The following is a 17974-nucleotide window of genomic DNA, read 5'->3' on the forward strand; positions in this document are numbered from 1 at the left end:
ACCTTAGTCCCCAGTCCTGGTGTCATTTTATTTAGGTTAGAATTAGTATTAGTCTGATTATGTAACTGCAATGCATCATGGCAGGGTTTCCCACTGCAAAAGCTATTTGTGATGATTAAGGAGGGCAGATTAGACAAGGGAGCTGTGTTCAGTGCAGGCTTTAATCTTCGTTTATTTATCTACTGTTTTTAAATTCATTAATGCTTTAAAATAAATTGCTCACAATTTATGCATATCATTTTCTCTGGAGGCTTTTATGAGACCTATTGCAGACCAGATATAACAAACTCGATAAAGTATCTAATATTATCCAAGTACAGTGTAGTAGTTGGAGGGCGGTGGGAGAAGGCCAGTCTGCCTTTGTTCACATATTGGCTTCAATGTTGGGGGTTTTATTGTACCCAGAGTGCAGCTTGCTGGTCACTGTATGAAGTGATAACACACTACCAAACTGAATACAGTTCAATTTTTGTTCTACTGAAATCCTACTTCTGTGGCCTTCTCAAAGCTCACTGTCTTTGTAAGAAAATTGAGCTCTGGGTCTCTCTCCAAATAATTTTACTTACCTCTGTCCTCACGATCTCTTATATTCGGGCTGTATATTATTTAGTAATCATCATTTTTACTTCTGAATTAATAACATCCTTCGTTATCACCTCTATCATAGCCAACAATTGACCATTGTGGGCTCCAACTTTCCTGGGTCCTCCAATTTGTTATGTACCTTTTTATACCTCTAGTTTTCCTCCCTCCTGACTTTCAGTCTGAAGAAGGGTCTCAACCCAAACTATCACCTCTTCCTGTTCTCCAGCACATGACCCGCTGAGTTACTCCAGCATTTTGTGCCTCTCTTCGATGTAATGCAGAGGCTTTGTAAGGCATTGTTCATATGGAGTATTGTGAGCAATTTTAGACTCTATATCTGAGGAAAGATGTGCTGGCGTTGGAGAGGGTCCAGAGGAGGTTTACGAGAATGATCCCAGGAATGAGAAATAAAATTTCTCAGGTGTTCTTTGAACATTTTAACGGCAGTATGCAGATGTCCTGAGGAACCCACTGAAGCATGGTTTAAAAGAAATGTTATAATTTATCAGTTACCTGCTCAGAAGAAGCCATAATTTAACCTGGTGGCTTGCTCCATTTGGTTACAGTTGGATCCTCTTAATATCTGTGACAATTGAAGGAACTCTGATCAGGGTCTCTTAAGAATATTAATACTCAATTCATTTCCATACAATCAGTAGCAGAAAATGGTGGCTCTCAAACTGACCTCAAAGGAACTTGCCCTGAAAGCTTCAGTAAGATCTTTGGATTTCCCTTCACTGACAGCAATTCTGGCAACTGCTTAATATCATGGACCTGTGGCATCACGGGCAGCTGCATTACAAGCTAAGCAGCCAATATAATTGAACAATTTTGATCAAAAGCACCAGGAAGTAAAAATATGTCGATTTTAACCGACATAAATTTTAAAGACGTGATTTTTACCACTTCAAATTATTTTTTTGTATTTTCCAACTTACAGACAAAATCTACATGTAAATGTCTGTAAAAATGGAACCTGGGTGTTACCTGGAAACAACAGTATTATTTAAATGGGAAATGCGATGAGGAGACATTTCTTTAGTCAGAGGGTGATGAATCTGCAGAATTCTTTGCCACAAAAGGCTACGGAGGCGAAGTCAATGGATATTTTTGAGGCAGAGATAGATAGATTCTTGATTAGTATGGGTGTCAAGGTTTATGGGGAGAAGATAGGAGAATTAGGAGGGAGAGATAGATCAGCCATGATTGAATGGAGGAGTAGACTTGATGGCCTAATTCTACTCCTATCACATGACCTAATTATGAGAGTAATTTATGTCCGTCTGTTCATTGCAACAGTAGATTGCATATGAATCAATGCAAGAGTAGCAGTGACCAGAGAGCTCCCAGTCTCTACACTGTAGTGCAGCAACGTGGGCAAGTTAAATCTTAGTAAATAATTTACTTCACAGGTCTTTATAGTTCCATTAATTAATTAGATAATTAACCAATCTGAATTGGTTATGTTGCTGTCAGTGTATTCATTTCTTCCTTGACCTCATTGTTAAAGCCCTTTATTTTCTTGCATGGCATGTTTAATAGGCCATTAGTTAATTGATATGGCTGGCCTGACTTGCCCTGAGAAATTGTGGGAGTATTCTTCGATCTGTTATTTATTCCCTGATTCCTTAAGTGCTTTCACTCTCATGATATTTAAAGAAATCTGGTAGTGTTGAATATTTATAAAGGATCTGTTGAGACACCCGTTCATTTAGTCTCAGGATAAATTAATGTTTGATTTTACGTGATGTTGGTTTAAATATAATATTTTAAGTAATCTGTTCTATTAAAAAAAAACTTTTCATCTTCCATGAAAGATGGAAGCATGCTGCACCACTTAAAAATATGTAAAGCAAAATCAGAACTTCTTGGGCACATGTCCTCCAAAGTGTCCTTGAGTCTGTACTCGTTTCCATCTTGGCTTAAACTCATTAGTTGCTGATTGGTGATGTTTTGGCTACATTTCGAGCAAGTAAAGGGGCTGTCCCACGGGCGACCTAATCCGCATGTTCTGGCGAGTTTGCCCTCAACTCGTACTCGCAGCATGGTCGACACGAGGTCGTAGGAGGTCTTTGTAACTCTCCTTCATGCTCGAGCGTAAGTCCCCGTGTACTCGAGGCCTCAGCTAGGTCGCGGCGTATTTTTCAACATGTTGAAAAATGCCCGCGAGTGAAAAAAGGTCGCCATGGAAAAAAATCGATACATTTTTTACTCGTAGGTTTAGTCGTAGTAGGTTGACATGTTAGTCGTGGATAATCGAGGGTAGTCAAAGGTAGTCGTAGATAGTCTTCATCATAGTCGAAGGGAGGTCGAAGGAGATCGAAGGAGGTCGTCTTCAGTCTCCACTATTCGGTGTCCAATTTTCCCGAAGTTAGTTGTAGCTAGTCGAAGCTAGTGTTCTACATAGTCGAAGGAGGTCTTCAATATGACATTTTTCAAACACTTCTAAACTTGCCAATTAGGTCACCCCTTTTAGGAGAGTTTGAAAAAACATGTCATGTTGAAGACGACCTTCGACTATATAGAAGACCTCCTTCGACCTCCCTTCGACTATGATGAAGACTATCTATGACTACCTTCAACTACCTTAGACTACTTTCGATTACCTACGAATAACATGCCGACCTACTACGACTATACCTACGTGTAAAAAAAGTAGCTATTTTTGCCATGGCGACCGTTTTTTACTCGCAGGCATTTTTCAATATGTTGAAAAATACACCGCGACCTAGCTGAGGCCTCGAGTACGCGAAGACCACTCTCGAGCATGAAGGAGAGTTACAAAGACCTCGTGTCGACCATGCTGCGAGTATGAGTCGAGGGCAAACGCGCCAGAACTCGCGGATCAGGTCGCCGCAGTGGGACAGCCCCTTAAGAATGTTGCTCAGAGTGCTTTTCAAAAATGTTCTTGAAGGATAATTCATCACTTTTAAATCAATAATATTCAATGCCATGGATTAGGAGATGAGATGTTATGATTCAATATGAACCAGTGGTTACCTGATACATGAATATTGTCCATTGTCTAGCCTTGAAATTGCCTGCCAACAATTTGCATTTTATACCACACATGCAGCCTTCATTACTGGTCTGTTGAATAATATTGGGACCCATGTTGATCCAATCCTCTTGATTCATCGAATAAAGGAAGGCATGGAGATCCCTAACCTACGAGATTCACTGGTGAAGATCCTTCAGGATTACAACTTGCAGGTCAGTATTGGAGGGAATGAAGCAAACGTGGACAATACACACGTTTGGCAGAAGCTGCATAGAAATTGTCTTTAAAGGGCAAATTAAAATGTCATAGCCATTGTGGCAGAAGAGACGAGGGAACTAATGAAGTCAAGTTCACCTTTTTCCTTTCCATGACTCACTGAATCAGCTGCACACAGAGAACATTTTTCAACATAATCATCTGATTTAATGATCACAAAGTGACTAAATGCTTTTAATTGAAAGTTTTATTTAATTAGAAATATAAGCTTACGTAGGGAGTTCAGACCTCCACATTTTGCATCAAATGGTATAATTGGAATCGGGAATCTCTTCTCATGCAATAAAGGTCCATTGCCACTGGTCTTCCTCATTACTCACTGCCTCTGCATGTTCACTTTCCATGGCTACTCTACAAAGACTCCCATATCCAAATGACTACTAGAATCTTTTCAATCTCTCGTCATTTACAAAATTGTCCAACTTCTTATTTTCTCACATAGTATGGCCTCCATATTTAATCTGCCATCTCCCTGCTTATTGACAATTTGTCCATCTCACCCGATGTCCCTTTGCAACCTCCCCCAATTCCCACCCACCTTTGGGTCGTCAACAAACGTGCATATGTCCCCCACTTCCAATTCATGAATACACATTATTAACAGCTAGGCTGTGACACCACTCCCTGTGGCATGCCAGTAGCTGCAGAATTAGGATGTAGATTGTCAGGTCCTCGAGATATGTCATCCGTAAGATATTAAATAATACTTTTGTTTTACCAATGTTAATTGTTTTCAGATTCCCACTCACTCAAGTTCTGTGTAATTATGCACTAGTATTGGGAGGTTTTCAATGTCTTCCATGCAGAGGTATACAAATACGTTTACTAACTCTGCCATTTCCTTATTGCTCAACATAATTACCAGTGTCCCAGGCACTTGTATTCTACTCTCCTTTTCACTTATTGATGTCTTGCTCCTCCTTAACTGAATTCTGAAATATTCCCATTTTTGCTACTCGGCACTCTTGAATGCTGATAGACAGGAACACGGAAGAAGAATAAGAGAAGGTACACAAAAATGCTGGAGAAACTCAGCGGGTGCAGCAGCATCTATGGAGCGAAGGAAATAGGCAACGTTTCGGGCCGAAACCCTTCTTCAGTGATCTGATAGAGAAGATAGACGGACAGACACAAAATGCTGGAATAACTCAGCGGGCCAGACAGCATCTCTGGAGAGAAGGAATGGGTGAATTTTTGCGTTGAGACCCTTCTTCAGACTGAGAGTCAGGGGAGAGGGAGACACAGAGATATGCAAGGGTAAGGTGTGAAAACAAGAGATCAAATGGGACAAAGTTCAAGGAAAATGGAGAATAGATCATTGTTAGCTAGGGGAAGGTGGCAACGAAACATACAGAGATGAAATGTAATCAGGATGACAGTCCGACTGGTCGGATAACTAGGATGGGGGAGGGATGGAGAGAGGGAAAGCAAGCGTTACTTGAAGTTAGAGGTCAATATTCATTGGGTATACAAAGATAAAATTTGTATTATCTTTTATATTATTAGCATATTATATTATATTATTACATCTGAAAGATTTCCAAACCCCAGTACCTAACATCCTATTCCAATGCCACAAAAACCTCCAAATCACAGGTCTGTGAGGTAAACTGAGCTTCTCCATTATGTCCCCATGCCACCAACATGCCCAAATCCACAACTTGTTCTGGTTGCCAGGAATCATTCCCAGTTGTTCCTTACTCCAGTCTTTATTGGAGATAGATGAGTTACTGCAGCATTTTGTGTCTATCTTTAATGTAAACCAGAATCTGCAGTTCCTTCCAACACTAGTCTTTATTGTGGCCTCTTCTACCGGTCACGTCAATCCGGCTAACATCCAGTGCAACAGGAAATAAAACCAAGTTCAAAAGTCACCGATACTGATCAGTGAATCTCACATAAGAACACAATAACACAGGAGCAGGGTTAGACCACCTTGCCCCCCCAACCTACCCATGTCAATATAAGCATGGCAGATCTACCCCTGGCCTCAGCTCCTTCCTGCCAGATCCCCATAGCCCAACAATTCCATGATCTTTCCTTAATTTTTGTACGTCACTTTAAACACTTCTGATCATGTTGCCTCCACAACTCTGGGGCAGAGAATCCCAGAAGAAATTCTGCAAGAAGAAACTTCTATCTGACTGGCCCTTCATCTTGAACCTGCATTCCCTCATTCAAGACTCTCCACAAATAAAAGTAACCATCTCCCCCTGTCAAGCTCCACAGCATCATGTGAATTTCAATAAGATCACCCTTCACTCTTCTAAACTCCAAAGAGTACAGATCCAAGCTGTTTAGTCTCACTTGATAGGACTATCATCTTTCAGGAGCTAGTCTGGTAAATCTTCCTCCAATGCTGCTGTAGGTAAGAGGACCTAAACTCTGCCTAGTACTCCAGGCTGACTCAACACTCAGAACAAAACTTCCCAATTTCTAAAATTCAACTACTTGGCATGAATATATAGATTCTCATGTGCTTAACTGAATTGCAATCTATTCCAATAGAAATAACAATATAATAATGTGATTCCTCTTACTAAAGCGTGTGACCTCGCACTTCACCCCCACCACCCCATTAAGACTCCAATTGCCAAGTGTTCACCCATTTACTCAACCTAGCTGCATCCCATTGCGCTTAGATTATTCTCTTCACATCTTACTTTCCATCTCTTTTTATGTTTAAGAAATAACTACAGATGCTAGAAAAGGAAGGTAGGTAAAAATCAATGGGAAACTCAGCGGGTGAGGCAGCATCTATGGAGCAAAGGAATAGGCGACATTTCGGGTTGAGATCCTTCTTCAGACCCTTCTCCAGCATTTTTGTCTACCTCTTTTATGTTATCGGTAAACTCGAATGCCTGAGAGTTTCCATTGATATCAAAAGATAGAATATTGGTGAAAAATCAGAGAGAAAATTCCATGATCTTAATAATGTAGTGGGAAAGTTTTACATCTACAAGAAGGCAGCTTTCACACTGACAGATATTTACATGGTTCTTGATTTTCCTTTGGCAGGTATGATAATGCCCTCTAATTTTTATGCCATAAAAATTACTGCATCAATGGCGCAAAATCTGCTTTAAACAAAACTAGGTGATTGCTCATTGTCAAGGATGCCATTTCTGGATGTAATGATAAAATAAGCTGCAATCACGTAGATTTAAAACTTTCCCAGTACATTATTAAGATCATGGAATTTTGCTGTCTGACATGTCAACAATGTTCTATCATTCAATATTATCAGAAACCCTCCAACTGGTTGAACAACATATTTAAGGTTTTGCCTTTTGCAGATAGGTACTGCATGTGTTTACAACTTTCCAGATGTAACTGTTTAGTTGCAAAGTATCTTGGCCTCTGCAAAGATGATAAGATTTTTCAGTTCAAAATACAGACTATAACATTAACATTTGCATTGCCTCCTCACTTAGCACATCCTATACTGATGATATGTATCAAGCTGAGTTTCATCGAGAAGAGAGAGTTTTTATTTCATTAACTGTATTAACTGTTTCAGCTCATCTCCAATATTTGTTTGCAGATTCTACTGCGGGAGGGATGTAAAAAGATTATCGTTACTGACTGCTTGGCATTGTTGAAGAAAATGCATAAAACCCAAATGAGAGGTGTTTGTGTTGATGGTAAGCAGCCTTCCATATCAATCCCGACATCACGGGTTGCTGCTCTTTAATTATTGAATTGAGCTTGTCATTAAACTTGCATTGACTGCTGGATTCTGCTGTTAAGATTATTTCTGGGTTATTCCGAGAAATATTCCCATTGGGATTAATATTTCTACACACTGAATAACCACTGACACGCTTGCAACTTTCAGTAAAATGTATTCAACATTAAAATGCAAACACGGTGGTGTAGCAGTGGATCTACTGCCTTACAGCGCCAGAGACCCATGTTTGCAAATTTGGAGATGATACAAAGCTGGGTGGCAGTGTGAACTGCAAAGAGGATGCTAGGAGGTTGCAGGGTGATTTGGACAGGTTGAGTGAGTGGGCAGATGCATGGCAGATGCAGTATAATGTAGATAAATGTGAGGTTATCCACTTTTGCGGCAAGAACTAGGAGGCAGATTATTATCTGAATTATGTCAGATTAGGAAAAAGGGAAGTGCAACGAGACCTGGGTGTCCTTGTACACCAGTCACTGCAAGTAAATATGCAGGTACAGCAGGCAGTGAAGAAAGCAAATGGCATGTTGGCCTTCATAACGAGAGGATTTGAGTATAGGAGTAAAGATGTCCTTCTGCAGTTGTACAGGGCCCTGGTGAGACCACATCTGGAGTATTGTGTTCAGTTTTGGTCCCCTAATTTGAGGAAAGGCACCCTTGATATTAGTGCAGCGTAGGTTCACGAGGTTAATCCCTGGGATAGCGGGACTGTCAAATGAGGAAAGATTGGAAAGATTGGGCTTGTATTCACTGGACTTTAGAAGGATGAGAGGGAATCTTATAGAAACATATACAATTATAAAAGGACTGGACAAGCTAGATGCAGGAAAAATGTTCCCAATGTTGTCCGAGTCCAGAACCAGGGGCCACAGTATAAGAATAAAGGGGTGACCATTTAAAACTGAGATGAGAAAAAACCTTTTCATCCAGAGAGTTCTGAATTTGTTGAATTCTTAGCCACAGAAGGCAGTGGAAGCCAATTTAAAAGAGAGTTAGATAGCGCTCTAGGGGCTAGTGGAATCAAGGGATATGGGGAGAAGGCAGGCATGGGTTACTGATTGTGGATCATCAGCCATGATCACAATGAATGGCGGTGCTGGCTCGATGGGCCAAATTACCTCTCCTATTTTCTATGTTTCTATGTTCGATCCTGACTATGGGTGCTTGTCTCTACGGAGTTTGTACGTTCTCCCCGTGACCTGTGTGGGTTTTCTCCGAGATCTTCCATTTCCTCCCACACTCCGAAGACGTACAGGGTTGTAGGTTAATTGGCTTGGTATAAATGTCAAATTGTCCTTGGTGTGTGTAGGGTAATGTTAATGTGCGTGGATCGCTGGTCGATGCGGACTCGGTGAAGCTGAAGGACCTTTTTCCGCGCTGTATCTCTAAACTAAGCTTAACATTCCTCAAATGAGAGGCAGCTGAAACAGTTAATTAATTATTGAAAAGTCTGATTCCACACATAGTCGTTCTTTTCCTCTGGATTAATGCTGCCTTTAAACTGAAGACTATATGATTACAGAGACAAGATCACTATAGATACAAAGCCAGCCAAAGGCCACTGCAAAGGAGTTGTAATGAATGGGAGATGTTTAGTTTGGAGGAAATATACAGTGGTATATCCAGCGGCACTATCAGGACCTCTCTCTCTCTTTAATATGTAATATGACTTGGGTATGCAGGTAATAATTTGAGTTTATAGATAACATTAAACGTCAAGATGCAGTAGACAGTGATGAGGAAAGGAATGGAGTTCAGTCGGACATTGCTGAAATAGGCAGACATGTGGCAGATAAAGCTTTCTAAAGCAGTGGGAAGTAAAGCATTTTGGAAAAACATCATGTGAAATTACGGCAAAACCACTATTCCCTTCGAATTCATCCATCCCAAGCTTCAATTACGTGCATTTTGTTCCTCAATTACTTGCACTAAACCTGTTTAGTAGAATATTTAACATACAGAAGAGGGAATGCCACTGTAGTCTCCTAAAAGTCAGACCTACTGCCTTTGATTTTGAGCCGTGTTGCAGCAATGAGATCTCTGAAATCTTGTGTATGACATTTTGCTTTCTCCGGATTCTCTTCAAGGTGTGGTGGAGTCACTGAGACCCCTTGGATCTGTTGCATTCTACCATTCTGCAGGAATTCATTTTTTTACTGGATATCTTGCCAGTGGATTTTTTCAGCCCAATAAACTTTTGAAAGTAGTTTGAGTTTCTTCATAGTTTTCTCGGTGGCTGATCAAGGGCACATGAGTCTAATGGGTAGACAAAAAGGCTGGAGAAACTCAGCGGGTGAGGCAGCATCTATGGAGCGAAGGAAATAGGCGACGTTTTGGGTCGAGACCCTTCCTTCTTAAACATTTAGTCTAATGGGTGGTATTTTGAGGTGCTCACTTGATTTCTTACTCGTCTTTCATGGTTGTTGTGCCATCTGACAACTCAAGAATTGTGTCAGATTTAGATCATTTATAGATCCTTTGAATTAAAGGACATGTGTATATTGTTTGTAAGGTTGCATCTCTGCAGCTTTTTTTCTCCCACTATTTGAGTCAAGAGTGAGAGAGGAGAATCTATTACCAGCATCAGTAGTGTCACCAACCAGACAATATGGGTTTAAGGCGACAGGCACAGGAGAAGGGAGCATTTAAATATATTTAATGCTATGTGCTCCTGTGATCCAGAACGCAATGCCTGGTAGAAAAGGCTTGAGTAACAGCCTTCACATTTTTCCATTTTTAGAACTGTGCCTCCAATTCCTTTTTAAAATTGTGTGGAGAAAAGCCAGTGAAGGAGATTAAGAAGAAGAATTGTTTCAGTTAATCCTGTGTTGCATTGTTTTATTAATCTGTAAATAATTGTTTCTGGGTCAACTCTGATAGAAATGATTCTGTAGCAAAGTGTATAGTGATATCTGTTTTCTTGCAGAAGAGAATATTTGTGGTTCATGCCATTCACCCATTTTGCCTGCAGGTAGGTGACCTTTCAGCTGGGGGAAAGCTGGGTAGAATTATGAGAAGTAAGCTTGCTAGATCCGTACTGCTTGTGACTTTTCATTGTCTTCTATTTCTGGCTACATGCAAAGTGAAACTCGCTGACTTTTATTCATTAGGAAGACATGTGGTTCACCAATTCAATCAATTCCAAGCACCTTTATTTTGATGCATTTCAGATCAGTTTTCTTTTCTTAAGTTAATATTAAAAAGTAATTATTCGGGACTGTGGTTCTCTTTTGACTGAAAATGAAGGATGTTTAATAATTTAGCCAATGCAAAAGAAAGTCAAAATCAATTTTATTCGTCACATGCACCCTAAGGTGCAGTGAAATGAATTTGCCAGCAGCGAGAATTGGAGCTGAAAAGAGACACTAGACTGCAGATGCTGGATTCTGGCCTTGCCGAACAGGTCAGGCAGCATCTGTGCAGGGAATGGAAATATGATGTTTCCGGTCAGGACCCTTCTTCGAAAATAAACTCTTACGTCACTTGTATATGAAAAACGAATTTGATCTGAGAGAATTTATGATCTGTGCAGGTGAACACAGGCCCTCATTGTGCTGGCCAATGTACAGCCCTGAACCACCACATCCCAGTGTTGAGTGCTTGTTTCACTTGTCTCAGCCAGCCCACATAGGCAACATCCACACTGCGATGCATGTCATTCACTGCTGCTCGAGCACCAGGGCTGACTGGATCTCTTATTTAACTTATGGGGGTACGTACGTACCTGTGGATGTTAACCAAAGGCACCTTGAGGAATTGGCTTACTGCAGGGCAGCAGCATTTTTGCATAATAGTGTGTCTAAAGTCTGCACTTTGGACTCAAGTCTGCGGGTGGATAATTCTTCTGCCTATGGCATACAACATATTTTGACTGTCTTTATGGGACTTCTTATTGTCCATTCCTTTATCCCCTATTATCTACATATCAAGATCAAGTCTTAAGTTTGCCTATTGACTTGATTTGGGAATTGCTCCACTATTCCAGTGCGTTACAGACCGCTCAAGGTTTTCAAGTGGGTAAGGTTTCCAAAAGGCCTACGATAAAGTTGGTGTTCTGTTCTCTATTTGTTGAATTGATTTCAGATCTCATTTAACCTGGTAGAGATATTCTTTTGTATAGTTGCTCTGTCTTTTCATGACTGAACGTTCGGAATTGCTCATTATTTCTTGACCAAATTATTTTTAAACTCCTTATGTCCATTTTTCTTTTGCCAAAATATTTGATATCTTTGTGTTTTGTCCAGTTTTTTGTCCTTTCATTAATTCCTTTAAGAACAGTTGTTAGAAATACTGTGTAAGAAGCAGAGCAAACATTCCTTTATGCAGTGAACAGCATTAATTAACTTGCAAAAATTAAAGTTGATAGCAAACAAAAACAACAACCTCAATGAATGCAGAATGATTTATCCAGAAAAATGCAGTGACTCGAAGTGATTAAACATGAATTATTTGTGTAAAATTACTTACAGTTGTGACCTCCAAGCCTGATTGATGAGAATTGCCCAATAATCCCTGTCCTTTGAACATTGTCATTATGCAACCTTTGATTTTAGTAGACTGAGGAGTTAGATCTTTTAATGTATGAAGGGAATAAATGAATATGTTGTGTTTCCTCATTTTAGATGCTGCAAAAACATTCAGTGCAGTGGTCTTTCACTGCAGGCATATCTTTCACAAGGATTGCCTTCCTTCTCCTGGCATGGTATGTTTTTGTCCCAAACAATTTATATAGATTTACAAAGGCCATGTCTATAGTTGGAATATTATTTTATTTACATGAGGTTGCTTTTCGGTCTGGAGGTCTGTGACTAGTGGTGTATGTCAGAGTTTGGTGCTGAGTCCATTGCTGTTTGTCATCTGTATCAATGATTTGGATGAGGACGTACATGGCATGATTAGCAAGTTTGCAGATGACACAAAAGTGGACGGTGTTGCAGATAGTGAAGATGGTTGTCAAAAATTGCAGCAGGATCGTGATCAGTTGGGCAGGTGGGGCTGAGGAATGGTTGATGGAATTTAATACAGAGAAATGTGAGGTGTTGCATTTTAAGAGCACTAACATGGGCAGGACCAACACAGTGAATAGTAGGGTTCTGGGGAGTGTTGTAGAGCAGAGGGATCTAAGAGTACAGGTCATTGAAAGTGGCATCACAATAATACTTTTGGCACATTGGGCTTCATCTGTCAGAGCATTGTGTATAGAAGTTAGGAGGTCATGTTGCAGTGGTATAAGATGTTGGTATGGTCACATTTTAGAGTATTGTGTTCAGTTTTGGACACAATGTTATAAGAAAGATTTTGTCAAACTGAAAAGCATGCAGAGAAGACTTACCAGGATTTTGCCAGGACTCAAGGGCCTACGCTATAGGGAGAGGTTGAGCAGGCTCGGACCCTATTTCTTGGAGCGCAGGGGGATGTGGAGTGATCTTATGGAGGTGTATAAAATCATGAGCGGAATAGATCTGGTAGAAGCACAGAGTTTCTTGCTCAGAGTAGGGTAATTGAGAACCAGAAGACTTTGGTTTAAGGTGAGGTGGGAACGATTTAATAGGAACCTGACGGGTAACGTTTTCACACAAGGAATGGTGGGTGTATGAAACGAGCTGCCTGAGGAGGTAATTAAGAAAGGTACTATCACAATGTTTAAGAAACATTTAGACAGGTACATGGATAGGACAGGTTTGGAAGGATGTGGGTCAAGCACAGGCAGGTGTAGATGGGGCATGTTGGCCGGTGTGGGCAAGTTGGGCTGAAGATCCTGTTTCGAAGCTGTGTTTTTTTTCTATTTTATCCAATTGTCCTGAAGTATCCTGCATAAACTTTTGTTTCACATATCTAGATTTCCTTGTTAATATTTGATACCTATTGTTATTTTTTTTTTGCTGTTTGTGGATGATGTACATTGTAGACTCTCAAAACGCTGCTCTGATGCTTCCAGCAGCCATTTTTGAGCAAGCGAGCTGACTATCTTCTTCAAAATGATCTCTAGTTCATCTCTTGAGATTTGGGTCTCTTTTTACTTTTGATTTCATGGGGAGAAAGCATCTGGTATGATCTGGAGTTTGATCTTGCCCCTCCAGTATAATTAAATATTCAGGTGTAGCCAAGCTCTTCTGGTCCACTTACATTAGAACTGCACCAAAGTGGAACATGGAAATTCATAAAATAGCTCCATGAAAGGAGAGTAACTCGCACTGCCAGAAATAGGATTATCGAACAACAACAAAAGGGTGAAATAAAAAATGGCTGAAGGTGCAAAACAGACCATTAGAAATTAGTAGCATGGTTCAGGTTATTAATTGGCAAATGGTCAAATGCTAAGCCAAACAATGAGTTTTAAAAGAACCTTAAAGGAAGATAGAAGTATAGAGGGAGGTGAAGAAATTTCAGAAGGACATTGGAAACATGCAAGAGACTATTTGGGCAGGTCTTGAAGAGGAGTTTAGAGATGAGAGGAAATTAGACCATCAAAAATCAGCAGAGAAAGATTTAAACCTTGGTTCATATACCATGAAACATTACAGATATTACAGATCAGCAAGCATAGATTGATGGGTGAACAGGAGTTGATGCCAATTCAGGAAACTACAGATGCTGGAATCTTGAGCAAAATCAAGATTGAGAACCTTGACATTTTCCTGCTTCCTCTTTTCGCCCCCCCTCCCCCTTTCCATCTACTCCATTCAGTGAAGAAGGGTCAGCTTAGGGTTCAGACATCAAAAATTTGGATAGATTGAAAATGTTGTCGAGTGGAAGAAGTGGAAGCTAGCTAGAACGTTGAAATATTCTGATCAGGATTTAATCAGATTTGTGCATGCATGGTTGGGCAATAAAAAGAAAAAAAATTGCAAAGTCATAAGCAGGCAAACAAGGTGCCGGAGAAGAAATGAAATTGGAAACACCATTCAAAATCAGGAAGGTTAGCAAATTTTTAAGCATGGGTTGGAACTATAATGCGGCATTCAAATCTGGGGACAACGAAGCATACAAACTGGCAAGGGGTAACCTATCCCGGGGGATCAGGGAAGCGAAGAGGCTGTACGGACAAAAGCTCAATAGCCACTTCGAAAATGAAAAAGACACACGCCGCTTGTGGCAGGGATTTCAGACCATCACTGACTACAAGCCCCCCCCGATGCGGATATGCCAAAACAACCCCTCCCTACCAGATGAACTGAACGAGTTCTACGCACGGTTTGAGGTTAAAAACAGCACCCAGACACGTGCACCACTGCCATCTCCCAGTGACCAGTCGCTCAGGCTGTCCGCAGCCAGAGTTAAAAAGGCCTTCGCCAGCGTCAATCCACGCAAAGCTGCAGGGCCGGACAACATTCCTGGATGCGTTCTAAGAGACTGTGCCGAGCAACTGAAGGATGTCTTCACAGACATTTTTAACATCTCACTCTGCCAGGCAGTAGTGCCGAATTGTCTTAAGAGTGCCACCATCATCCCTGTACCGAAGAAACCAAACCCAGCCTGCCATAACGACTTTCGACCAGTGGCCCTAACACCCATTGTAATGAAGTGTTTTGAGCGACTAGTTATGCAGCACATCAAAAACAGTCTACCTGCCGACCTAGACCCACTGCAGTTCGCCTACAGAGCCAACCGATCCACAGAGGACGCAGTCTCAACAACACTGAACCTCGTGTTGTCACATCTCGATCGGAAAAACACCTATGCCAGGATCCTCTTCATAGACTTCAGCTCCGCTTTCAACACAATCATCCCGCAGCATTTGGAGCTGTTGGGGGTTGATGCTGGCACATGTAGCTGGGTCCTGAACTTCCTGTCGCAGCGGCAGCAGACAGTCAGGGTGGGCAGTAGGACATCAAAAACGATAGCCGTGAGCACTGGCTCACCCCAAGGCTGTGTCCTAAGCCCCCTTCTGTTTAGTCTGCTGACACACGACTGTACTGCCAGACTCAATAACAACTTCATCAGCAAGTTCGCTGATGACACAACAGTAGTGGGTCTCATCAGTGACAACGATGAATCGGCGTACAGGATGGAGGTGGAGCTGCTCACAGGTTGGTGCAAATCCCACAACCTCATTCTTAACGTGGGAAAAACTAAGGAGATGGTGGTTGACTTCAGGAGGGCGGGGAAACAACACCATACACCTCTGCACATCGACGGAGCTGATGTGGAAAGGGTCAGCAGCATGAAGTTCCTAGGACTACACCTGTCTGATGACCTGACGTCCACGGCCAACACCACAGCTCTGGTCAAGAGAGCCCAGCAGCGACTTCACCCCTTCCGAAGACTACGGAAAGCAGGCCTCCCCACCACACACCTACGGACTTTTTACAGGGGGACTGTTGAGAGCACACTGACATACGGCATCACTTCCTGGTTCGGGAGCTGCAAGGCGTACGAACGGCACCAACTGGACAGGATAGTGAAGACCGCAAGCAGGATTATTGGTGCTCCACTCCCCTTCCTGCTGGACATATACAAGAAGAGATGCATCAACAGAGCCATCTCCATCATCAAAGACCCTTACCACCCATCGCATGACTTTTTCACCATCCTCCCATCTGGGAAGAGGTACAGGAGCATCAGCTGCAAAACCAGCAGGATGCTCCTCAGCTTCTTCCCACAGGCTATAAGACTGTTAAATGAACTTTCCCCCCTGCCAAGTATCGCGCACAAACACCCCGCTGCCGGTCGGAACGGCTGTTGAATGTTATTGAATGTTATTAGAGGGTTAAATTGTTCATGACATGTATTTTAACTTTAATTGCTATTTATTTTGTAACGAAAACTGAATGGACACTGGTTGAGAAACGTTTTTTTGTTTCCTCTGAGTATGCGAATACTCAGGAAATGACAATAAAGATTTACAATTACAATTACAATTACAATAATCTAGTAAATCGCTTTTAAAGAGTTAAAGAAAATACCTTTATTATTCCTCCTAGTTAATTTATTATATTCCAAAAACAGCAAAAAATCAATATTGCAGGGGAATATATATTTTCAATTCAATAGATTGAATGAATGAAAAACATATTGGTGTTGGGGATGTATGGTGGAAAGTGTTTCTAATGATGAAAAAAAAATCACAATTTCACACCAAATCTTTGGCATGGATGTTTCTAATCCTTTATGCCAATCTGAACAATTGGTCTTTTGAGCTGCATGTAAAGCAAATAATCACCTGAGGACTCGTGTTGTGGGTAGCATCTATAGGCAAACAATTTCACTTTAATCTGCTCTTCAACTCGCCCATCGTGAAGACCAGAGAAAATTAAAGCTCATAAATGTCATGTAGGTACTGGTCCTAGCACCTAGGATTTAGAAAAAGAATGTTGCTTCAGCTTTTTCCTTATGGGAGCAGTACCGATTAACATTTGATTATTTGTTTCTTTAACAGTTCTGTAACATCTGCAGTGCAAAAAATCGAGGGCCTGCCAGTGGAATGAGTGAAGTTTAAACTGAGGTGCATTTGACTAACAACTACTAATCTACAAACCTTTGCTGATTTGTTGTAATGCAAGTTATTTCCATCAAATGTTGTTCGACAAGCATCAATGCTAGTACTTGTATGAATGTCAGATATTAACTGCTAATAAAAATTATTAACATCTAACTTCTTACACTGAATCCACTTGCTGAACCCATATGATTTTATCTAAAATGCAGATAACAACTGTGTATCCGTCCCTTGGAACTCTTGTGTCTTATGCTCATCAGCTTAGAATTATTCAGAAATGTTCTGCGGTTTGTCGAAGATGCAACCAAGTTAAACTTTATTTGCATTGATCATATCTGTCATTGTTCTATTGTATTTGCTGTGAGCTGCACATGATATCTTGCAGAAACCATAAGCATGTATGAAAAATCCTATGATTAAACATGGAAATGGAGAATTACAGATGCTAGTTTATAAAAAAAGGGACAAATTGCTGGCGTAACGCTACGGGTCAGGCAGCATCTCTGGAGAACATGGACAGGCGATGTTTCGAGTGGCGGGGTGGGAATAAATCTGGAAGAGAGGAGGGGCAGGCCAAAGTTTGGCAAGTAATAGATGGATATAGATGGGGGGGGGGGGGGGGGGGGGGGTTGATAGGCAGGTGGTTGGACAAAGGCCAGAGATGAAAAGAAAGAAGGTGCGAGACAAAGAATAGAAGAGTTGCAAATTGCAAGCTAGAGGAAGGAATGTGGGTGGAATGGGAGGTGGTGGGGAGAAATAGGTGTGAGCAGAGGATGCGGGGAATGGGGTTTGGTTAGTTATCTAAAATTGGAGAACTCAATGTTCATACCATTAGGTTGTAAGCTACCCATGCAAAATATAAGGATTTATTACTTAACATTGGTGAATACAGTGTACAATATTATTTTTACGTTGTAAGATATTTGTTACCTAAAGGGGCTGTCCCACTTGTGCGACCTAATTGGCGAGTTTAGAAGAGTTCGAA

The 17974-nt window shown here is 41.1% G+C and overlaps 1 protein-coding gene across 3 annotated transcripts in view; it reads left to right on the plus strand.

Moving 5' to 3' along the window:
- vps41 (VPS41 subunit of HOPS complex) overlaps positions 1-17428 on the plus strand; it is a 179654-nt gene extending 162226 nt beyond the window's left edge. For all 3 annotated transcript variants that reach the window (XM_055633832.1, XM_055633833.1, XM_055633834.1), the window contains 5 exons: positions 3662-3798; positions 7407-7506; positions 10477-10521; positions 12173-12252; positions 16930-17428. In XM_055633832.1, coding sequence (XP_055489807.1) covers positions 3662-3798; positions 7407-7506; positions 10477-10521; positions 12173-12252; positions 16930-16989 — 422 coding nt within the window. In that variant the 3' untranslated portion in view covers positions 16990-17428. The remainder of the gene's footprint in view (positions 1-3661; positions 3799-7406; positions 7507-10476; positions 10522-12172; positions 12253-16929) is intronic.
- The last annotated feature ends 546 nt before the right edge of the window (positions 17429-17974 follow it).

Source organism: Leucoraja erinacea, chromosome 4 (assembly GCF_028641065.1).
Source record: "Leucoraja erinacea ecotype New England chromosome 4, Leri_hhj_1, whole genome shotgun sequence".
Classification (NCBI taxonomy): domain Eukaryota; kingdom Metazoa; phylum Chordata; class Chondrichthyes; order Rajiformes; family Rajidae; genus Leucoraja; species Leucoraja erinaceus.